The sequence below is a fragment of the Crinia signifera genome, chromosome 7 (assembly GCF_055691185.1).
Source record: "Crinia signifera chromosome 7, ASM5569118v1, whole genome shotgun sequence".
Classification (NCBI taxonomy): Eukaryota; Metazoa; Chordata; class Amphibia; order Anura; family Myobatrachidae; genus Crinia; species Crinia signifera.
In genome coordinates, this window is record NC_139223.1 from 126,924,424 (window position 1) to 126,949,398 (window position 24,975).

Genomic DNA, 24,975 nt, shown 5'->3' on the forward strand with positions numbered 1-24,975 from the left:
ATTGGGGCAGATGTATTAAGCCTTAACAAGAGATAAATGCAAGGGTGATAAAGAGAGATAAACATCCAGCCAATCAGCTCCTTACTGACTTTTTTCAAACACAGCCTGTAACATGGCAGTTAGAAGGTGATTGGCTGGATGTTTATCTCTCTTTATCACCCTTGCATTTATCTCTTGTTAAGGCTTAATGCATCTGCCCCAATGGCCCTAACTGTGTATATTCTCCCCGTGCTTACGTGGGTTTCCTCCAGGTACTCCAGTTTCTTACCACACTTCAAAATAAATATATATTGGTATGCTCCTAACAAAATGAACCCTTGTCTGGGTGTGTGCATGTACATGTGGTAGGGAATATAGATTGTAAGCTTCACTGGGGCAGGGACTGATGTGAATGTTCAACTATTCTCTGTCAAAGTGATGCAGAATATGTGTGCACTATATAAATAACTGATAATAAATAAATACTACAAGTGGACACTAGATAGTGTTATGTATACTACATGTGAATGTTGTATAGTGTTGTGTATACTACAGATGAATGTTGCATAGTGCTGTGTATATTATAGGTGAATATTTTATAGTGCTGTGTATACTATATGTGAACATTCCTGCTGTGTATACTACAGGTGAAAGTTGTGTAGTGCTGTGTATACTATAGGTGGACATTGTATAGTGCTGTGTTTACTTCAAGGTGACACAATATAGTATTGTATGCACTACAGGTGAAGTTTGTATAGACCTATGTATACTACATGTTAAATATTGCTGTGTGTGCCACAGGTGGACACTAGATAGTCTTGTGTATACTGTGGGTGAATGCTGTATAGTGCTGATTATACTACAGGTGGACACTAGAAAGTATTATGTATACTATATGTTAAGGTTGTGTAGTGCTGTGTATGCTATAGGTGGACACTAGACAGAGTTGTGTATACTACAAGTGAAAGTTGTATATTGCTGTGTATGCTTCAGGTGAACTTTCCATAGCATTGCCTGTTCTAAAGTTGATCTTTCTGATCTTTGTGTTGCAATGTGACAGGTTCAGGTAAACGGCTACTTACTGGTCTCTCTCCAGATGGGCAAGTATTCCTCCTGCTGAATGTCTAGCATGATCTCCAGGCCATTCCCCATACCACTCTGCCGGGTCACTTTTGGGTTATTCTTATCAGCATTGAAGGTGTAGCATTTCCCATACCTTGTGTATACCTGTGAAGCAGAGGGTACAGTCAGCACACTACTGCCAGTATATTGTGTACTGGATTGGCACATACGCCCAATATTTCAATGGAGTTACACTTAACATTTGTCATAAACAAGACTTAATACAGAGAGGATGGCAGTGAGACAGTGAGACTGTTTTTACTCAAAGCTATTTCCACTAGGGTCACGTTTCTTATCGCGAGAACTCTGTTTGAGTTGAGTTGAGAATTGAGGGGTCAATTTATTAAGCTTGGTGAAGTGATAAAGGGGGAGATTCTCTAAACTAAAAATGCAGTAAAAATCCCGTTATCGGGTTACCCCGGCGGGGGGCATCGCCAGAAAAATCTGCCGCCCCGCACCGACCCACCACCACCCCGCACCAACCCCCCTCACCTGTGTCCGGGCAGCACAGAGCTGTGCTGCCCGGACCTGTGACCTCCTCCTCCCTGCACTATGATCCTCTTCCGGGTGCAGGGAGGAGGAGAGCGAGCCCCCCGCCGCAGCAGCAGCAGCAGCAGCAGCACAGTGCCGGGTAAGGGAGGGAGGGGGGAGCCGCCGGGTCCCGCTGACTTACCGCAAAGGACAACTCTAAACGCAAGAGCTGTCCTTTGCCATAATTATCGCATATGTTACAGCATATGCAATAATTATGTATGCGGTAGCCCGGCAATAGGGGGCAGCAAGGGGCCACGGATGCTAGAGCATCCCCCCCCCCCCACACAATATACAGCACTGTGTAATATGATGGCACTATATGAAGGATAAGAGGCTCCTGGTAAAGTAGGTAAATCCCCCTAATTTCACCAGCCAACAGTGAAATGGTCAGGAAGGGGAAGTTGATGACATGATTTGTAAAACCAGTAATCCTTACAAAACGCCACTTGTCGGAGAGCCACATCGATACATATTGCATTTCTCCACCGCTGTTCCACTCATGCAAAGTTGAGAATAGCTACAAAACACAGGGATGGAGCTGCGATAATGCAATTCACAATGATTCGTCCCCATCACACCCACCTACTCCTACTCAGCAGTTATGACAGTACCTAGATACCAGAATCATGAGATGTGTACCATTGGACAGGGGGAGACAACACCCAACTTACCAGCTGTTGTGGTACTATACATCCCAGCATACATAGCCCAGGCCATGTGCAGTTCTACAACTGCTTCGCAGCTACCTGCTGCTAACCTCAGTAGTAAGGGGACACATAATGTATAGTTTCTTTATCTCTCAAAACTCTCCTTTCACTGTTATTCTCTAAAAGCTAAAATTCCCTCTGCATATTATCACGGTCATGAGTATTTAATTCACAGTATAAATAGTAAATTCCAAGTAGGTATTCTTTTGTGTCTCCCCATAATGAAATAATGTAGCTCTGTTTTGAATAGTGAGACACGGAATCCATGCAGTACATGGGTTAATGACCATTCTAAGACCATCGTTTACATTTAGATGCGTCATTACAAAGCAGTTATGTATATTCTATAGCTGGTATTGCTGAAAATGACTAAAATTATTCATGATTGCATTTGAAATAAACTAAAAAGTTTACAAATAGAAGAGTAGAAGAAAGATAAAAAAAAGCCATTGATGACTATGTGTGTCTGACTCACGGGGGTAAAGTCTTGGCTAGAGCAGTTGTGTCCACGGAAGTTGCATTTGACCATCATGCCATTGAAGTAGTTCTCGGGTTCATTTGCTAAGACAGAATAATATTGCTCATTAAGTAGGGTCTGAGAGTGAACCTTAAATGTTGAAGGCATATGGGGGTATTGGGTGAACCAATTCCTTTTCCAGACTTTACAGATAGTGATTGCAGGAAACTTTAGCTCTCTTGCCCAGACCATTTTGCTATTGCTGGTGGTTGGATAAGACAATAGGTACTTTACATGTTCCAATGAGTAGGTGATCAGAAGACTGAGCGCGGCAATGAAGGCTGCTGTCCAGAGTAAACGATGGAATGCCGAGAATGAAGATTGCAGGTGGTAAAGCCCATGAATTTTGGTGCTTTCCAGAAATTTATTGGTCACTCTTCTAGATTCAGAGTCTGGGGTTTTCTCCATAAGGGATGCAAGGACTTTTCTGAAGATATTCAACCAAGGAAGATCAGACACAGCTGTCTTTTGTACTGCTCACTGGTAATATGATGAGTGATACAGCATTGGCATTAGGGCAGAGAGATTACAGGCAGGGCTCGTTCCTAACCACTCCTGATTCTATTTCACTTTCAGGATCTTCATTTTTTTCTTTTGAGCTGTGATGGCAATTACAAGTATCTGACCATCCTCAGCTCACTGTCTGCAGTAATCCCAGGAGAGAGTGGAACTGGATATGGTCCAATTTTTTATGCTAAGCTGTAATAACAACAAGGGAAGTTTGCAAAAATGATCTAACATTAAATTTAACCTGATAATATAGATTTTTTTTATAAACAAATTAAACATCCTAGCAACTGATATGTGACCTTGTGTGTTGCATGTTAATTAATAATTAACTTAAACCTGAAATAATGACTCGGAGACTTAGGTTTGGAAGAAAGTGTTAGCTGTATTTATTCAAGAACTTTAAACTTAAATTTAATTGATTGAAATTAATTAATGGTGGCCAAGAAAGAATGGCTAATTATTTAAGCTCAACCCCTAACTATCCTACGTGATCAACAAATATCCTACCAACAAGTGGTATTCGCTCAGCCTTCTACATTGACTGCACACCCGTTCGGGAGTCGCTGTCACCGACCAGGTGATCTAGTGAAGGCCATAGTCAACGAAGGTGAGCGCACCGAAAAACAACTATAAACAATGAATCATCCTTTAACGAAGACCTTAAATCAATTAACCTGCCGTTCTTTCCAGCCAAACAGCCAACGCAAAGAAACACCAAACCACATCCAAATTAAAGGGAGGGAGGGAGGGCGGGAAAATCAGGAAAAAGTGGAAGACTCCGCCCTTTCCTGCAACTCATATCCATAGCTAACTTTGCCATCCCTGCATCCTTATTGGATGCTGAGTCACATGCTTCACTAGGGGCCTTATTTTGGTTCATTCTTTCTGACAAAATCCTTCTTAGATGGACAAAACCATGTGCACTGCAGGGGGGGCAGATGTAACATGTGCAGAGAGAATTAGATTTGGGTGAGTAATTTTGTTTCTGTGCAGGGAAAATACAGACTGCTTTATTTTTACACTGCAATATAGATCTCACTTTGAAGTAAAACCCCACCCAAATCTAATTCTCTCTGCACATGTTACATCTGCCCCACCAGCAGTGCACATGGTTTTGCCTATCTAAGAAGGATTTTGTCAGAAAGAATGAACCAAAATAAGGCCCTAGGTCTTTACAGCCTTGGCTGTTTAACCCACTACATGACTATACCAGTAATTCCGGTGTTCTTTATTGAGTTTTTTCCATTTCTACAAGGCAAAATCAACGTAAACAACACAAAATCGCTTCTCTCACCATGCTTCAGGCACGGTGCCTCACTACTCTCGGCACATTATTATATTCTCAAGCTATGCCCACTTCTATAAGAATAAAAAAACACCCGTTTTTTAAAAAAATTGCATGAAAAACTCTTGTCGACCTTATGTATGTTGACCTTTTGACCCTGTTAACCTAATTCATGTCAACCTAATATAGGTATTGATTTAGTGCCTGCCGACACTGCCTTCATACTTAAGTAAGGGGGAGGTTTGGTTGCTAATGCAAACAAATGCATTTCTTAGTGGAGGCAGACGTTTAATGTTTCAAATTAGTTATAATATTAAAACACAACTTTTGATGTTACTTTCTTAAAAAGAAGAAAAAGAAATGTCAAAGCAACGTCCTTAAATAGGGACTGATGAGTAAGATAAAAATAAAAAGAATTACATTAGTGATCTCTCCGTGGTGCATGGATATATACTGTAGTTATACTTTTAATGCTCAATATTTTGGGAGCATGTTTTGTAATGTTGGCAATTAATGCTAAAAGTAACAACAAGGGGCTATCAAAGATATCGAAGCAGTGTACACCATTAATCCCTTCAGATTGTCTTGTGGTGATAGTGATAGTTTTGGTTAGTGTTTCACAACAAGAACCTATGCAAACATACAGATGGAGCAGCTCTGAATTGAGCTGCAACTGGCAATAGATTCGCCAATCACCGCTGTGCACCATCTGACAGAAGAGGGCGCGCGCACACAAGATGCTTGCGCGTTCCGTTCTGTTGGAGCCCGCTGCCTCCCTCCACCGGCTCCCCGCTGCTCCCCCCATAGCGCCCGCACTCACCCTGCCTGTCTCAATGAAGCAGAGATGGGCAGGGAATGCTCTCCTTGCCGCCGTGCAGTCTGGGATGCGTGACTGTGTGAGATGCTCACTCATCCCAGTCACATGGAGCTCCTGTCCACCAGCCTGCACCAGCTCAGGAGATCTGGCGATAGTTCAGGCTGGCTAACAGGTGCTCCATCTGTGTGAGGCACGGATGACATCACTTCCTCCCACAATACAAATAAATCAGTCATTGTTCACATCACAACTTTATCAATATAAATGCTTGATGTGGGTTCTCCATAGAGAATCACAGAACCAGTAAATAAGAGTGTGTGTCAAAATAAAGACCAGACGTACTTATACCACCGCTCCTTCTGCTGCCCCCCCTCATCAGATGAGCAGACAGGGGAACGCTGGGGGGAGAGACAGAAAAGTAAGTGTGAGGGCACCACTCCGTCTGCAGCGGTTAGCAGCCCCTGATACCGGAGTGGTTGACCTAATGAATGTCGATCTAACTTGTGTTGACCTACTGTAACAACCATATCCCGTGTTGATAATGACTTTATACCTTTATACCACACCTTGAAAAAGGGCTACAGGTGCCCGAAACGCGTTGGTGTTGTGGAGGCTCTCTGTCCTGTATCCTGGTTTGTGGTTCCTGTTGTTGCCATCTCAGGAAAACCATCTATGTCTTATTCCGGGTGAGCCGTGGATCTGGTGCACCACAACTAGCTGCAGGACTGCATTCTCCCCTTGTTTTTTGCATTGTTTTTATATGTTTTATACATATGTGTGGAAATAATTTCTTTTTAAAACTGCTTTTGGATTTCCCTGGACCTCTATCTACCTGAGAAGGAACCCTAAAGAAACCTTTTGAGGAACATAGGGCATTGTCTGCAGGTGAGATCCTAACTGTATGGAAAGCGTATGATGTGAGAGAGAGAACAAAGATACCTTTATGTGCCTATAGGGCCTTGTACCAAGGTCAGTTCTACATCTTGGGTGTACCATTTTTGAACCCTTGAACAACAGGTGGAAGGACGAATGTTATCAGAACCATCCGTCATATGAACGTTTTTGTGATCATTTTGACCATTGTGTATTTGCCAGCATGTTTTTTTAGAATAGGACAGCGCCTGTGAATTCTCCCACTCTTCTTGTTGTATTTGTGGTTTTGGGGAGTAGTAACCCCATTGGGTTAATTCTGGGCTGCAGCCCTGAGGCGCGGTGTTACTTTCAAAAATTGTTTTTCTTACTGTAACAACCATATCCCGTGTTGATAATGACTTATACCTAGAATCTAGAAGTCAGTAAAGTCATTTAATAATTGTACACTTTAAATGGCACGGCACATCTTGTACATCGCGGAACTTGCCCCTATATTTATCAAGCCTTCACAAATGCATGTGCATCTCCATAGTCATCTGCTCTAGCAATCTGTTATCATAGGCTTAGCAATAGCCTGTGCACCAAGAATACTAATAATGTTATTTACAGAGCATATTTCTCCTAATAGTACTCAAAGTGCTTTCAATGTGCATTTAAAAACCACCATATACAATAAAAATGAAGTATTAATAGATTACAGAAAAGAGTGGAGGCCGTTCTAGAGTGGAAACCTCTTGAATTGTACGAGGAAGCAAATTCTATAGAGTTGGAGCCACAAAGCTAAAATCTCAACCCAAATAGAAATATGTGTTTAGAGACAGAGGCACTTTTCCCCAACTGGGTCCCCTCCTCTCTGGATGACAGCACTGCAGGCTCTGGGCTCTAGGGTCACTAGAGGATCCTAATGCTGTCCCAGTCTACTGAGCATGCACAGGTCTCTGGGAAAATGGTGCTGTGCTATATAAGAAACTTAATAAATAACTTTCCCAAAGATGTTCAAACTACGTGAAATGCCAGGAAAATGGCTGCAGCACCATTTTCCTGGTGATTTCTGCAGTGCTACTGCTGCTGACGTGGGACCTTGGAGGGTAAGTATTGAAAAAAATGGGTGCAACATGTTGACCCCTAAGGGCCGATGGGCACTGTACACACTGCGCCCAAAATATGTGTTTACAAGTGTGATGGTATGTCAACATTATGTACACACAGGGGAATGCTTTGTCACCACAGACCACATTTGCATAAGCAGTATGATGGTTTATTGAAGATAAGAATTGTACAGCTGTACTCAATGTGATACAATGTATATTACAAGTCTGGGCAATCCGAGCCCTCACTTCTCTAGTATATAGTCATCTAAATATATGTCTAGTGTCCGTTTGTGTGTCTCCGAAACACTGCCATCTGTAAGGAGCGAGTGAAACTACATCTCTTTCTCTCTCACACATGCACAAACACAAAGGCAATCACAAGATAGCAGACTAGCTTTCCAAGCATTTGCTTTGAGCGGGCATACTAGTATACTATACCCATACAATCTGTAGCACAATTACTGTACTGCACTGTAACTTTGGTGTAATGAATAAAGATGTACAGAATTCTTCTGCGTCATTTGCTGCAGAGCAGTTACCACCGGCAATGTCTGTTAAATCACAGCACACAGATTATTCTCCATTCAGAAAATGTATCAAATTGTTAAATAAATTGCTACGCAATGTCCTCTTCTCTCGGAACTTGATGACTAATTGAGGAGATGGTTGAAGACTCTTTTTATTTACAGTAGTTAGCCACAGTTTATAGAAATAATAATAATAATAATAAATAAATAAAAAAAAATGCATTTATTTCATACTGCTTTCACATTGCAGAAATGGGTAATGACAAGGTATTCTTAAATGGGACTTTAAAACGGGTCTGAGCCTTGAGACCTTTCACATTGCAGGTGAAAACCATTTTAAAAATCATTTAATACCATTCAAACATTCAACCCGTTTAACCCCCAAGGGACACGTTTCAAGCCATTGAAATAGAGCTGTTCAAACTGCCAAAAAACGGCTTTAAAACGTGTAGGACTCTACTTTTTAACCGTGTTGAAATACCGGTTAACTTTAACCGGTAAAACAACTTTGGCACTTTCACACTGCAGCCTTAAACGTTTTAAAATGGAAAAAAAAAACAGCAATATACCGTTTTAAAAGTGCGATGTGAAAGGGGTATTAGTTTGTAAAGAAAAAATCCCTGGAAGTTCTAACTAAAAACGCAATTTGGGTTGGGTGCTGTCCTCATGTGACCTCCCTGAGCATGGGGACGCCCATAAAATGCTGGCCATTCCCCTGCTGTGACTAATGGCCAGATTTAGTGGTATCCGTACACATCACAGATCTGCACGTGGGTTTGCACAGCGCACGGGGGGGAGTGGGCATGAATCAGGCCCTAAGATCCATCTGCAGAACTGAATTAAACATCCTAGCAACTGATGTGTGACCTCTAACATGTATAACATAACACATTTAATAATCTTACAATACTAAACCTGAAATAAAGACTCAGAGATTTAGGTTTGGCATAAATTATTAGCTGAATTTATTTAAAGCACTTTAAGCTAAATTAATTTTTATTAATGATTGATTCATTAATTAATTAATGGTGGCCCAGAAAGAATGGCTAATTAACTAAGCTCCCCCCCCCCCCCCCACAACTAACATATGTAATCAAGCCTACCCAATCAAGCAGTATCCACTCCACTTACTGCATTGACTACCCACCCCTCCAGGTGGGGTCGCTGCCCCGCGGGTGATCCAGCGAAGGCCTAAAGTCAATGAGTGCACAAAAAACAGACCAGATACGCTGCATCATCACTTAATGAAGAATTAAATCCATCAGCCTGCCGTTCTTTCCCGCCTATCAGCCAACGTGATTAACACCAACCCACCAGCAATCCGTCAAAGAGAGGGAGGATGGGAAAACTTTCAGGAAAGAGAAGAAGACTCCTCCCTTTTCTGTCCCTATATCCCAACTAACTCTGCCATTCCTTGTATCCTTATTGGTTAACTGAGTCACATGCTCTCAAAGGTACACACACATAGCTTTGGATGTTTAACTCTCTCCATGCCTATTGCAGTCATTAAGTTGTTCTGCATTCACCTCCGAACAGGTGCCTATATGTAATAATAGCAAGGCCGTGCTCCTCTCTGGAGCTTTAGCGCTTAAATACAGTATAAGGACCTATTGTTGTATCCTGAAACTTCTAATTAGACAAGTGAAAAGTTGTCAATTTTGTTAGGAATAATATTATTGGTACGAAGTCTGTGATATTGATTATTTCAGTGTCTTGATAAAATTTCATGTTCAGCATAACCTGTCCTCCACAGGTAGCAGTCTATAACACTAATCTCAGCCAGTGCACAATATAAGTCACCCAGAGCGGGATTTAGGGGGCCCCTAGGCAATATACAGGTTTGGGGCCCTCCTCCCTTAAACAATCCATAGCACTATATTTTTGTTGCTGGATACAGCCAGCACCGATAGAGTAACTTGGAGCATGCACAGTCTACAGATAAATGCACAGCTGCGTGAACATCTGCATTGATTACAAATCTTAATCAGGCTCTAGGACTTTTGGAAGTAGGCCATAATACTTGTGTCACATATAAAGTAAATTGACTGTGAACATACAGTGGATGAATCCATGTGTGTCAAAACATTTTTTATTCTATCAGGGACAGGTCTATAGGATGTCATGACGTCATGCGGTGGTCCTGCAATGCTCCTTTGGAACATGTTGGACAGCCAGGAAATCTTTATGGGGCCCCTTAGGGTCCTTCTGGGTCCTAGGCATGCTTCTAGGTTGCATTGTGGAAAATCTGCCTCTGGAGTCACCCATCGGACACAGCAAAGTCTGTAGTTCGGCTTTAAAGCTCATAGATGCTCCGCAGACTTCACTAAAGTCTGCACCTACTGTACTTTATGCTCTATGAGACATTGCTACTAGCTGGAGGGATTGTGATAGAAATACTGTGTCTTGCTCCTGCTCTGACTCTTGAAGAGATCACTACATGATTTGAAGCAGCCAGTGGAGAATGTAAAACAAACTTGTATTTTGAAAATTTTGAAAAGGACTGACAAAGTGACTATTAATAATTAATAATATGATTTCCTGTTGTGTTTGGTACATTTCCAAGCGGAAGAGGTAAAATGTCATTTTCTGTGTTTTTAAGTAACATCATTAATTTTTGTTTGTACAGAGTCTGCTATGAGCTCACAGAGCTGAATTCCAACATTAATAAATTCTGTCTCTGTTCTGTGGCTGGGAGAAGGTGGATGATGAACAGGTAAAGTAATTTATTTTACTTTCATCATACTGAGATTTTTCTGAAGGAGAAATAAGTGTTATCTTAACATTTGGGGACATTGGGCAACTGCCCATGCCCACACAACTCTAGGGGCCTTCAACCAGGGGTGGCTGCCCTGGGACATCTTAAAATACAGGCAGCCCTAACACTTTCAGGCCTATCACCTGGCCAGCTTGTCTGGCATCATGAGCACTGTTTCTTTTCTTTGAAAGCATTTTAAAACCAAGGTGTCAGCAATCAGGTTTTCTTTATACTTCACCACGACTTATACCTGGTTTAGATTCAATTCAACCACACCCTTCTCAGGTAAGAGCTGAATGACATAGATTGGGAGACAGTTTTCAAAGGGAAAAAAACCCAGAAGAAATGTGGGATGCCTTTAATTCAATACCGGAAACAGTTACACATAAGTTTATTCCCATGTGTAATAAAGGGAAGAGTATTAGGTCTAAACCAATGTGCTTAAACTCTCTCTGCTACATTTTCCCCACCTTCAGTGTACATGGTTTTGCCCATTTTAAGAACAAATTTGTTCTGTGATCAAGACTAAATTAGGGCCAATATGCATTATCAAACTCCATCTATCCTGATCCATCAAATGTGCAAATACCGATTTCTTTCTGCGGCACATTTGCAGCATGCAAATACAGTATCTGAATTAGGAGCCTGGCAGAAACAAGTGGTTCTGATGTAGCAATTTGGTAGTGGCAATGAGTAACCCACCTATGATACTGTACAATGAGAGTAATAACAGGCAGTTACTGACTTTGGGCCAGATGCACTAAGCTTTAAAAGTGATAAAATGGAGAGAGATAAATAATACATTCTCATTTCTAGTTGCGTCGCCACATGATGCATTGATGTTTTCATAGTGGTGACGTGATGGGAGGTGTGAGGGGCCTGGCACTGCAAATGGTGTCGCCAAAGTCCCTAGATTGCCCAACTCACTAGGATCCAGGAGGTTTCCTACTCTCCCAGAAGACCTGATGTACTAAGCTTCAAAAATTGGAGAGTGATAAAGTACCAGCCAATCAGCTCCAAACTGTCTTGTTACAAGCTGTGTTTAAAAAATGTCAGTTAGTGGCTGATTGGCTGGTAGTTTATCACTCTTCACTTTATCACTCTTTAAAGCTTAGTATGCTGGGCCCAGGAAAGCACCCCAAAGTTTGGGAGACACTTGGACCTTCTGGGAGACTAAGCATATATGATAGTACGACAGATATAACTTTATTACTGTTACAATGTTCACACTCTCTTACAATTTTGTGGTTCACCAGCGTCTTGTGTCACAGGGAGAGGCACGTTTTAAATTGGTTAAACTTACATTAAAATTAAATTTAAATGTTACATAGTTACATAGTTACATAGTTACATAGTAGATAAGGCTGAATAAAGACTTGCGTCCATCTAGTTCAACCTACGTTTTAATAGCTTATCCCTTGTAAAAGACAGAATATGGTTCTTATTAGTACCCCTGGATATTTTTATCCAATAAATGCTTGTCCAACCTTATTTTTTTAAATGTATATTTTTCGTTGTTTAATAAACCATGATCCTTTACACCACATATCTGATACTAGTGGCAGGATGTGGTATAGCACCAGAGTTAAATTTGGGTGGGGTGTGTTCAAACTATAATCTAAATTGCAGGGTAAAATTAAAGCCTTCCACTGGGAAGGGAAAAGGGTGGGATGGGGCGGAGCCTCATGAGTGGCTACTTATTTTTGTGGCGTGGCAAGAGCAATTGTGGCATTTTAGCAAGGCCACGACGTGCAATGCCGTTTTTAAGGCATTGCACTGCGGTGGGCAGGGCTAAAATGGTGTGATTTGCACCATTTGACCCGCGGACTTCCCCTGGGAGGGTTGCCCCTCTTTCCGGGGGCCGGAGGGGGATCCGATTCCCTGGACCCTCCTGACCATTGCGGGAGGGAAGAAAACCCTGAAATAAAGCAGGCAGTATTTATTCTGCACAGAAAGAAAAACAAATTAACCCGCCCAACTGTAACTCTCTCTGCACATGTTACATCAGCCCCACCTGCAGTGCATATGGTTTTATCCATTAACCCATCGGTCCTCAAACTGCGGCCCTCCAGATGTTGTGAAACTACAAATCCCAGCATGCCTTGCCACAGTTTAACACTCCCTTATAGCAAAACTGTGGCAGGGCATGCTGGGATTTGTAGTTTCACAACATCTGGAGGGCCACAGTTTGAGGACCCATGCATTAACCCCTTCCCGACATTTGACGTACATTTACGTCATGGTCGGGAAGTACTTCCCGACACATGGCGTAAATGTACGTCATGGCTTGTAACTGTCACCGCGTCTATAGACGCAGTGACAGTTTCAACATGTCTGCTGTCCCTGACAGCAGACATGTCCCTGCATGCCCAGGGGGGGCTGCGATGCCGCCCCCCCGTCGGCGATCGCTGTGATTGGCTGTTCAGTGTGAACAGCCATTCACAGCGTTTTCTGTGTCACCGGCGAATAACGTTCGCCGGTGACACTCGATCGGAGGTGATTGGTGCTGTAAAGTACAGCACCAATCACCGCGGGGTGTAAGGGTGACACTGGTGTCACCCCACCTCACCCCGTCCGCCCCCAAAGGCCGTGATTGGTTCGTCGGACCGACGGACCAATCACAACCAAGGAGGGGGATTTAAACTAACGGTGACTGCACTGCAGACGCCATTCCGGTCTGGAATTGCGTGCAGTGCGGTCACCGTGCCCAGCTGCCGCCATTTACTGACCTGAACCGAGCAAAATACTTACCTGATCACTGCTTCATCACTGCTTGTAGTGTGCTGGATGCTTCCTGGATCCTGTTACTACTTGTGACTTCCTGTGTTGTGAACTTGTGCTGCTGCAGTGTAATAGCGTTAGATAGAGAGAGATAGATAGAGAGAGATAGAGAGATAGAGAGAGATAGTGTCAGAGAGTGCTATATTTTGTGCTGCTGCAGTGTGATATAGTTATAGATAGAGAGATAGAGAGAGATAGAGAGAGAGAGAGAGATAGAGAGATAGTGACAGATTGTGCTATATATTTTTTATATAACTGACTGCTGCCCCCCTTTTGTGCTGATCAGTATAAATTAACTGATCAGCAACTTTTTGGGGGAGCAGGTTTTTTTTTATATATATATATACCTGTCAGTGCTGCTGCTGCAGTGTCATAGAGTGATAGATAGTGAGAGATAGAGAGATAGAGAGAGATAGTGACAGAGAGTGATAGAGACTGCTATATTTTGTGTCTGCTGCCCCCCTTTTGTGCACCCCCAGCAACTTTTTGGGGGTGCAGGGGTTATTTTTCCTATATATAACTGTCAGTGCTGCTGCTGCAGTGTCATAGAGTGATAGATAGTGAGAGATAGAGAGATAGAGAGAGATAGTGACAGAGAGTGATAGAGAGTGCTAAATTTTGTGTCTGCTGCCCCCGCCTTTTGTGCTGATCACTATATCTGAGGTGATCAGCAACTTTTTGGGGGTGCAGAGGTTTTTTTTTTTTATATATACCTGTCAGTTGCTGCCAGTTGCACTGTCAGTTGCACCAAAGGTTGTGCACCTGCTGCCCCTCACTGGTAATCAGTGTCGCATCACTGATCACCTTTTTTTTTTTTGTGGGTGCTGTGGGGTCTTTTTTTTAATTTTTTTTTTACACACACTGTGATTTTGTGGGTGTCCTGTGGCCACTGTGCGCTGATCAGTGACGTACATCACTGATCATCTTTTTCGGCACAGGGTTGATCTATTTATTTATTTTTTTTGATCAAATTCCTGTTGCCTTTGAGCGCTGTTCAGTGACGGACGTTACTGACCAACATCTGTGCTCAATTTTTGGCGCAGGACCTTTTTTTTTTTTTTTAACCCCTTCAATTTTTTTTTTAACCCCTTCAATTTTTTTTTTTTAACCCCTTAAATTTTTTTTTTTGTATAAAGTATTTTTTTTTTCTGCACTACATACACACTACACACTACATACCCCCCGGGTTGAAATAAAGTTTGTACCCCCCCTACACTATACACGTGTTGAAACATTTCACTACCAGTAACACAAAAATAAAAATGGCATCCCAAATGTCATCCCAGTCATCCAGAAGAATGTATTCAGTGGAGGAGGCATATGCCATGCTTGCCTCTGACTCTGACACAGCCAGTGAGGCAAGCGGGGAATTTGAAGGATTCGTCTTAAGCTCCTCTTCCTCCTCTGGTGATGAGGGACCCCCTCAAAGACACCCCCGTAGAGCAGCTGAGACCCCCCCCCAATAATTGATCTCGTATGGACCCCACCACCAGACAATTTTGAGCCCCAGGTTCCTGAGTTTTTGGCCATGCCAGGAATCCAATTTGATTCCACAGGTCTCAGAGAAATTGACTTTTTCAAATTATTTTTCTCTGATGATTTTATAAATTTAATGGTGGACCAAACTAATTTATATGCCCAGCAGTTTATTGCTCAAAACCCCACGTCATCATTTGCTAGGTGGACCCCTGTAGATGCAGTAGAGATGATGACGTTTTGGGGTCTGGTGTTTCATATGGGCATAGTAAAAAAGCCAGAAATTAGGCAATATTGGAGTACAGATGTTCTGTACAGCACCCCATTTTACCGTATGGCCATGCCCCGGGCTCGATTTGAGACGATCCTTAAATTTTTGCATTACAACGATAATGCACAGTGCCCACCCAGAGATGATCCCACCTTTGACCGGCTATTCAAAGTCAGGCCGGTCATTGATCATTTCAGTGCCAAATTTGAAGAGATGTACATCCCAGATAAATTCATTTGCATAGACGAGTCCCTTATACATTTTAAAGGAAGGGTTAAATTCCGCCAGTACCTTCCCAGTAAGAGGGCAAGGTATGGCATAAAAATGTATAAGCTGTGTGAAAGCACCTCAGGGTACACTCACAGGTTTAGGGTATATGAAGGGAAGGATTCAAGAATTGAACCGCCAGAATGCCCCCCCTCCCTCGTAGGTGTTAGTGGAAAAATTGTCTGGGATTTAGTGCACCCCTTCCTGGATAAAGGTAATCACCTCTATCTGGATAACTTTTACACTAGCATCCCCCTGTTTAAGACCCTTGGTTCAAGAGGTACAGCAGCTTGCGGTACTGTGCGCAAGAACCAAAGAGGCCTCCCAAAAACGCACATTGCCCAAGTAATGAGAAGGGGTGAAAGCAGGGGAATATGCACCGAAAATATGTTGTTGGTCAAATATAAGGACAAGAGGGATGTCCTTATACTGACAACAATTCACGGAGACAGTACCACCTCCGTCCCTGTACGAGGTACCAGTACCCACACCTCAAAACCTAATTGTATCCTGGATTACAATAGGTACATGGGCGGAGTGGATCTTTCAGATCAGGTACTGAAGCCGTACAGTGCCCTGCGGAAAACAAAAATCTGGTACAAGAAGCTGGCCGTGTATATCATCCAGATGGCACTGTATAACGCTTACGCGCTATTCCGTTCTACCGGCCAGAGGGGGACATTTATGCACTTTCAAGAGGAAGTCATAAAGGGCCTAATATTTGGGAACCAGCAGGCAGAGGGCCCCAGTACTTCTAGTACTGGCCCCCGTATTGTACCAGGGCAGCATTTTCCTGATGAAATCCCCTCCACTGGAAAAAAGGGCAGGACACAAAAAAGGTGCAAAGTTTGCTATAAAAAGGGAATAAGAAAGCAAACTATTTTCCAGTGTGACACTTGCCCCGACAAACCCGGCCTATGTATAAAGGAGTGTTTTAAATTATACCACACATCTATGGATTATTAGGTTCATAATTTCACCGTGCTTCGGGGGTCTTGCTAATGCCACATAGCACCCACCATTCATTTCACCAGAATCAGAGCCGCAAAATCCAAAAATCACTCCTTCCCTTCTGAGTCCTGCCATGCACCCAACTGGTATTTTTTGGTCACATGTGAGGCATTGCCGTACTCGGGAGAAATTGGGGCACAGATTTTGGGGTGCTTTTTCTCCTTCATACCTTCTGAAAATAAAAAATTTTGAGCCAGAACTGCATTTTTGTGTAAAAAAATGTAATTTTTCATTTTCACTGCCCAGTTGTACCACAATTGGTGAAACCCCTGGGGGTTTGAAATGTACACTATACCCCTAGATGAATTCCCTGAGGGGTGTAGTTTGCAAAATGGGGTCACTTGTGGGGGGGTTCCACTGTATTGGTGCTTTGGGGGTCTTGCTAATGCGACATAGCACCCACCAACATTCCACCAGAATTTGTGCTGCAAAATCCAAATATCACTCCTTCCCTTCTGAGTCCTGCCACTTTTTGGTCACACATGAGGCATTGCCGTACTCGGGAGAAATTGGGGCACAGATTTTGGGGTGCTTTTTCTCCTTCATACTTTCTGAAAATGAAAAATTTTGAGCCAGAACTGCATTTTTGTGTAAAAAATTGTAATTTTTCATTTTCACTGCCCAGTTGTATCAAAATTGGTGAAACCCCTGGGGGTTTGAAATGTACACTATACCCCTAGATGAATTCCCTGAGGGGTGTAGTTTGCAAAATGGGGTCACTTGTGGGGGGGTTCCACTGTATTGGTGCTTTGGGGGTCTTGCTAATGCGACATAGCACCCACCAACATTCCACCACCAAAAATCACTCCTTCCCTTCTGAGTCCTGCCATGCACCCAACTGGTATTTTTTGGTCACATATGAGGCATTGCCATACTCGGAAGAAATTGGGGCACAGATTTTGGGGTGCTTTTTCTCCTTCATACCTTCTGAAAATAAAAAATTTTGAGCCAGAACTGCATTTTTGTGTAAAAAAATGTAATTTTTCATTTTCACTGCCCAGTTGTACCACAATTGGTGAAACCCCTGGGGGTTTGAAATGTACACTATACCCCTAGATGAATTCCCTGAGGGGTGTAGTTTGCAAAATGGGGTCACTTGTGGGGGGGTTCCACTGTATTGGTGCTTTGGGGGTCTTGCTAATGCGACATAGCACCCACCAACATTCCACCAGAATTTGTGCTGCAAAATCCAAATATCACTCCTTCCCTTCTGAGTCCTGCCACTTTTTGGTCACACATGAGGCATTGCCGTACTCGGGAGAAATTGGGGCACAGATTTTGGGGTGCTTTTTCTCCTTCATACTTTCTGAAAATGAAAAATTTTGAGCCAGAACTGCATTTTTGTGTAAAAAATTGTAATTTTTCATTTTCACTGCCCAGTTGTATCAAAATTGGTGAAACCCCTGGGGGTTTGAAATGTACACTATACCCCTAGATGAATTCCCTGAGGGGTGTAGTTTGCAAAATGGGGTCACTTGTGGGGGGGTTCCACTGTATTGGTGCTTTGGGGGTCTTGCTAATGCGACATAGCACCCACCAACATTCCACCACCAAAAATCACTCCTTCCCTTCTGAGTCCTGCCATGCACCCAACTGGTATTTTTTGGTCACATATGAGGCATTGCCATACTCGGAAGAAATTGGGGCACAGATTTTGGGGTGCTTTTTCTCCTTTGTACCTTCTGAAAATGAAAAATTTTGAGCCAGAACAGCATTTTTGTGTAAAAAAATGTAATTTTTCATTTTCACTGCCCAGTTGTATCAAAATTGGTGAAACCCCTGGGGGTTTGAAATGTACACTATACCCCTAGATGAATTCCCTGAGGGGTGTAGTTTGCAAAATGGGGTCAATTGTGGGGGGGTTCCACTGTATTGGTGCTTGGGGGGTCTTGCTAATGCAACATAGCACCCACCAACATTCCACCAGAATCTGAGCTGCAAAATCCAAAAATCACTCCTTCCTTTCTGAGTACTGCCATGCACCCAAATGGTATTTTTTGGTCACATGTGAGGCATTGCCGCACTCGGGAGAAACTGGGGCACAGATTTTGGGGTGCTTTGTCTCCTTCATTCCTTGTGAAAATGAAAAATTTTGAGCCAGAACTGCATTTTTGTGTAAAAAATGTAATTTTGCATTTGCACAGCCCAGTTGTATCAAAATTGGTGAAACCCCTGGGGGTTTGAAATGTACACTATACCCCTAGATGAATTCCCTGAGGGGTGTAGTTTGCAAAATGGGGTCACTTGTGGGGGGGTTCCACTGTATTGGTGCTTGGGGGGTCTTGCTAATGCGACATAGCACCCACCAAAATTCCACCAGAATCTGAGCTGCAAAATCCAAAAATCACTCCTTCCCTTCTGAGTCCTGCCATGCACCCAAATGGTATTTTTTGGTCACATGTGAGGCATTGCCGTACTCGAAAGAAATTGGGGCACAGATTTTGGGGTGCTTTTTCTCCTTCATACCTTCTGAAAATGAAAAATTTTGAGCCAGAACTGCATTTTTGTGTAAAAAAATGTAATTTTTCATTTTCACTGCCCAGTTGTATCAAAATTGGTGAAACCCCTGGGGGTTTGAAATGTACACTATACCCCTAGATGAATTCCCTGAGGGGTGTAGTTTGCAAAATGGGGTCACTTGTGGGGGGGTTCCACTGTATTGGTGCTTTGGGGGTCTTGCTAATGCGACATAGCACCCACCAACAATCCACCACCAAAAATCACTCCTTCCCTTCTGAGTCCTGCCATGCACCCAACTGGTATTTTTTGGTCACATATGAGGCATTGCCATACTCGGGAGAAATTGGGGCACAGATTTTGGGGTGCTTTTTCTCCTTCATACCTTATGAAAATGAAAAATTTTGAGCCAGAACTGCATTTTTGTGTAAAAAAATGTAATTTTTCATTTTCACTGCCCAGTTGTATCAAAATTGGTGAAACCCCTGGGGGTTTGAAATGTACACTATACCCCTAGATGAATTCCCTGAGGGGTGTAGTTTGCAAAATGGGGTCACTTGTGGGGGGGTTCCACTGTATTGGTGCTTGGGGGGTCTTGCTAATGCAACATAGCACCCACCAACATTCCACCAGAATCTGAGCTGCAAAATCCAAAAATCACTCCTTCCTTTCTGAGTCCTGCCATGCACCCAAATGGTATTTTTTGGTCACATGTGAGGCATTGCCGTACTCGGGAGAAATTGGGGCACAGATTTTGGGGTGCTTTGTCTCCTTCATTCCTTGTGAAAATGAAAAATTTTGAGCCGGAACTGCATTTTTGTGTAAAAAATGTAATTTTGCATTTGCACAGCCCAGTTGTATCAAAATTGGTGAAACCCCTGGGGGTTTGAAATGTACACTATACCCCTAGATGAATTCCCTGAGGGGTTTAGTTTGCAAAATGGGGTCACTTGTGGGGGGGTTCCACTGTATTGGTGCTTGGGGGGTCTTGCTAATGCGACATAGCACCCACCAAAATTCCACCAGAATCTGAGCTGCAAAATCCAAAAATCACTCCTTCCTTTCTGAGTCCTGCCATGCACCCAAATGGTATTTTTTGGTCACATGTGAGGCATTGCCGTACTCGGGAGAAATTGGGGCACAGATTTTGGGGTGCTTTGTCTCCTTCATTCCTTGTGAAAATGAAAAATTTTGAGCCAGAACTGCATTTTTGTGTAAAAAATGTAATTTTGCATTTGCACAGCCCAGTTGTATCAAAATTGGTGAAACCCCTGGGGGTTTGAAATGTACACTATACCCCTAGATGAATTCCCTGAGGGGTGTAGTTTGCAAAATGGGGTCACTTGTGGGGGGGTTCCACTGTATTGGTGCTTGGGGGGTCTTGCTAATGCGACATAGCACCCACCAAAATTCCACCAGAATCTGAGCTGCAAAATCCAAAAATCACTCCTTCCCTTCTGAGTCCTGCCATGCACCCAAATGGTATTTTTTGGTCACATGTGAGGCATTGCCGTACTCGGGAGAAATTGGGGCACAGATTTTGGGGTGCTTTTTCTCCTTCATACCTTCTGAAAATGAAAAATTTTGAGCCAGAACTGCATTTTTGTGTAAAAAAATGTAATTTTTCATTTTCACTGCCCAGTTGTATCAAAATTGGTGAAACCCCTGGGGGTTTGAAATGTACACTATACCCCTAGATGAATTCCCTGAGGGGTGTAGTTTGCAAAATGGGGTCACTTGTGGGGGGGTTCCACTGTATTGGTGCTTGGGGGGTCTTGCTAATGCGACATAGCACCCACCAAAATTCCACCAGAATCTGAGCTGCAAAATCCAAAAATCACTCCTTCCTTTCTGAGTCCTGCCATGCACCCAAATGGTATTTTTTGGTCACATGTGAGGCATTGCCGTACTCGGGAGAAATTGGGGCACAGATTTTGGGGTGCTTTGTCTCCTTCATTCCTTGTGAAAATGAAAAATTTTGAGCCAGAACTGCATTTTTGTGTAAAAAATGTAGTTTTGCATTTGCACAGCCCAGTTGTATCAAAATTGGTGAAACCCCTGGGGGTTTGAAATGTACACTATACCCCTAGATGAATTCCCTGAGGGGTGTAGTTTGCAAAATGGGGTCACTTGTGGGGGGGTTCCACTGTATTGGTGCTTGGGGGGTCTTGCTAATGCGACATAGCACCCACCAAAATTCCACCAGAATCTGAGCTGCAAAATCCAAAAATCACTCCTTCCCTTCTGAGTCCTGCCATGCACCCAAATGGTATTTTTTGGTCACATGTGAGGCATTGCCGTACTCGGGAGAAATTGGGGCACAGATTTTGGGGTGCTTTTTCTCCTTCATACCTTCTGAAAATGAAAAATTTTGAGCCAGAACTGCATTTTTGTGTAAAAAAATGTAATTTTTCATTTTCACTGCCCAGTTGTATCAAAATTGGTGAAACCCCTGGGGGTTTGAAATGTACACTATACCCCTAGATGAATTCCCTGAGGGGTGTAGTTTGCAAAATGGGGTCACTTGTGGGGGGGTTCCTAAATTTTAGCATCTTATGGTGCCTAGAAACCTACATGGTGCCTAAAAAATAATCTCATAAAAAGGAGGCTCCAAAATCAAGTAGGTGCTCCTTCTATTATGAAGCCTGTGGTTTGGTCAACGTGCACACTAGGGCCACATATAGGATATTTATGAAAACAAAAGAATTGGGGGAATCAATTTTTAGTCACATTTCTCTAGTAAAATGTACTGTGTTCCTTAGAAAAATGTATTAAAATTGCAAATCTGCAAAAAAAATGAAATTTTGAAATTTCACCTACACTTTGTTTTAATTCCTGTGAAACACCTAAAGGGTTAACAAACTTCCAAAATGCTGTTTTGAATACTGTGAGGGGTGCAGTTTTTGAAATGGTATCATTTATGGGGGTGTCTCACATACAAGTCCCTCAAAGTCACATCAGAACTGAACTGGTCCCTAAAAAAATCAGTGTTTGAAATTTTCTTGAAAATTTGAGAATTTGCTATTCATATTGTAAGCCTCCTAGTGTCCAAAAAAATTAAAAGGAAGTTGAAATAATGATGGAAACATAAAGTAGACATATGGTCTATGTTAGTTATTAACTATTTTGAGTGGTATGATTATTTGTCTCACAAGCAGAAAATTTAACATTTTGCAAATTGCTAAATTTTCCATTTTTTTACGACATTTTGGTATTTTTCACAAAAAAACACAGACTGTATCGACCCAAATTTACCACTAATTTGAAGTACAATGTGTCACGAAAAAACAATCTCAAAATCACTGGGATAAGTAAAAGCAAAAAAAGTTATCCCCACTTAAGTATACATGTCAGATTTGAAAAAAAGGGCTCTGTCAGGAACGCAAAAACTGGCTCTGTCAGGAAGGGGTTAAAGAAGGAGTTTGCTTTTGCAAACCAACCACCCCCAGAATGCATTTTATATGTAAACAATAAATTTATATATGTTGTTCAAGTGCACTCCATTGGTCTATTTGTAACACAAGTGACAAAACGAGATCACAGAATGAGGACTAATTTTACTGTATGAACAATAACAGACCAATATTTATCCCAATTTCCTATGTACCTGTAGGTGCCTAAGTGCTTTTGCTTGCAGTGTTGCTGACAAACGTTTAGGTTGTAAACCTCCTGTTCTATTTCTGGATTTTGGATACGATCAGTGTATGAATAAAAAACCCAGTAACAGATATTGGTAAGCTTGTTTACAGTCCGTTTCCATGTCACCTATTATCAGGTACTGTCTCTCTTTCTATATACAGCATTAGTAAAATTGCAAAATGTAATCAGCTCTGCAGCAAAATAGCTTCTCCCTGAATTGGAAGTGTCTAACAGAAAAAAACAGATAAGTTCTCCCGAAAGCTTAGATATAAAATCTATATTTAATTTGGGCAAATATAATAACAGCAACAGCAAATTATACGGAATTCTCATTTGGAACACAGTCAGGTGTACAAACGTTAATATGAAAAAATTGCTATCTGCTGTTTGTTGCTGGTAGTATAGCCCAGCAATAGGAGGGTGTTGTTACTGTACTGAGGAACAGTATATACATACAGATCAATATGTTCTGATAATAGAGCTTATTGTATCTGTAGGGCGGTAACATATCTCTGTGATTGTTTTAGACCCAATGATAAATGTGCCAATATACATCCAGGTTCAGACTTGCAGCATGGACCACTGGACTTGGTACATTAATATGGAGAGTGTGTCACCTGCTGGCTATAGCGGTTCACTGGTTGAGGTATAGAGAGGGAGAGTCAGCTGCTTGGATATCGATGACAACACAGGGAAAACAAAATGAAACCGGTTCATCACATTAACTCAGGCATTGCAAGAGCCCACTGGGCAAGTTTAAACGGGGTTACCACCTTAAGATAGCTGTTATTTATTGGCTACCTGCGACTTTTACTACATACATTACTTATTCTTTTTGGTATGTTTTTGATTTAGATGATTAACTCAGTTCTGTTACCTTGGAGGAATAATAAGCCTGATTCTGATTTGCACACAATAGGGCAGATGTATTAAGCTTTAACAAGAGATAAATGCAAGGGTGATAAGTAGAGATAAACATCCAGCCAATCACCTGCTAACTGCCATGTTACAGCCTGTGTTTGAAAAAAGTCAGTAAGTATCTGATTGGCTGGAGGTTTATCTCTCCTTATCACACTTGAATTTATCTCTTGTTAAGGCTTAATACATCTGCCCCAATGGGCCTTATTCAGACTGTAACTGCCGGTGCTAGGCTGCGGGGGTGTTTGCCCAGCACAGGGCAAGGTCGTGCCGCTTGACTTGTCAAATATATAAAATCAAGGGTTACAGAATGGAAATAGGGTTAGAGTTGAAATTAGGGTACAAATGAATAATACTGGCATTGTGCTAAGGGAGGGTGTGGCCATGACAACCTGATCGCAATGGTCATGCCTCCAACACATCCTTCTTACCGTGAGCCCCGCCTTTGCCTGCCCCCTATCTAGACACACCGTTGGCCCTATCCCTTACTTTTATGATGTCTGCCTAAAATTAGGCCACCCTGGCATACAGGCTAATACCTACATATATATAGGCAGTGCTCCATGACCAATCTAATGTAGTAATACCAGACTATGTTGTAGGTATAAGAATGTGCTGCATTGTACACAGTCAGTAACCCAATTACAATGGACTTGGTTAGACTGAGCTCTTCCCTAACCACAACACTGTTTAGGGAATGTCAGTGCAATGCTGTTGTCAGTGAATGTGATGGCCAAGGAATGCTTCAGGGCCTCATTTTACTCACGCGCTTCCATTTGGACATCCCCATAGAGTAGTGTAATTCAGATAAACTCCAACTGCCCTTGCCCCAGTTTCAGGACAGTCTCAGTTATTGCTGCGCTATGCATGATACACCCGCTGTGCTGATAGTAATGCTAACGATCCTTTAATGTGAAGTGTTAATTATGAAATATTGATTGTCCTGGACAATGCACGCTGCATAATGAACATGTTGATGTGGCAGGGAAGATCCTTGCTGAAGAACGCTGCATCCTGCAGTATGCAGGGAATGCAGTATTAACCTATTCACTGCTGAATGCTCAAGCACTGTAACACTCGGGGATATTCTATAGGGATCAATTACCAACATTGCATTTAGGAGCAGGTTTGCACAGGACTACAGCAACGAGTCAGCAATGCTTTTATCTGTCTAGCACAAGTTACACACTGAAAGCCAAAGTCTTATTGGGTGTAGGGATGGCCACCAACCATCGATCATTCAAAACATTGATGGTTTGTGGCCGATGTTGTATACTTTTGCCATCGATGGGGAGAACAAGATAGTTTCACTCCATCCATGGCACAGCAAAATCGATGTTTTTTTTTTCAAAGTGCCGAGACACGGAGCAAAGCCCTGTTTTTTGATCAGTCAAACAAAATGGATGACCATCGATAGGTAAAAGTATCGATGGTCATC

General features: G+C 42.4%; 1 protein-coding gene across 2 annotated transcripts in view; it reads right to left on the bottom strand.

Moving 5' to 3' along the window:
- The window catches only part of ASIC4 (acid sensing ion channel subunit family member 4), a 302,478-nt gene that overhangs the window by 18,443 nt on the left and 259,060 nt on the right, over nucleotides 1–24,975 (bottom strand). For both annotated transcript variants that reach the window (XR_014450807.1, XM_083153752.1), the window contains exon 2: nucleotides 1,062–1,206. Coding sequence is in view for 1 of the 2 variants with exons in the window: in XM_083153752.1 (XP_083009878.1) it covers nucleotides 1,062–1,206 (145 nt within the window). In the remaining variant the exon portion in view is untranslated. The remainder of the gene's footprint in view (nucleotides 1–1,061; nucleotides 1,207–24,975) is intronic.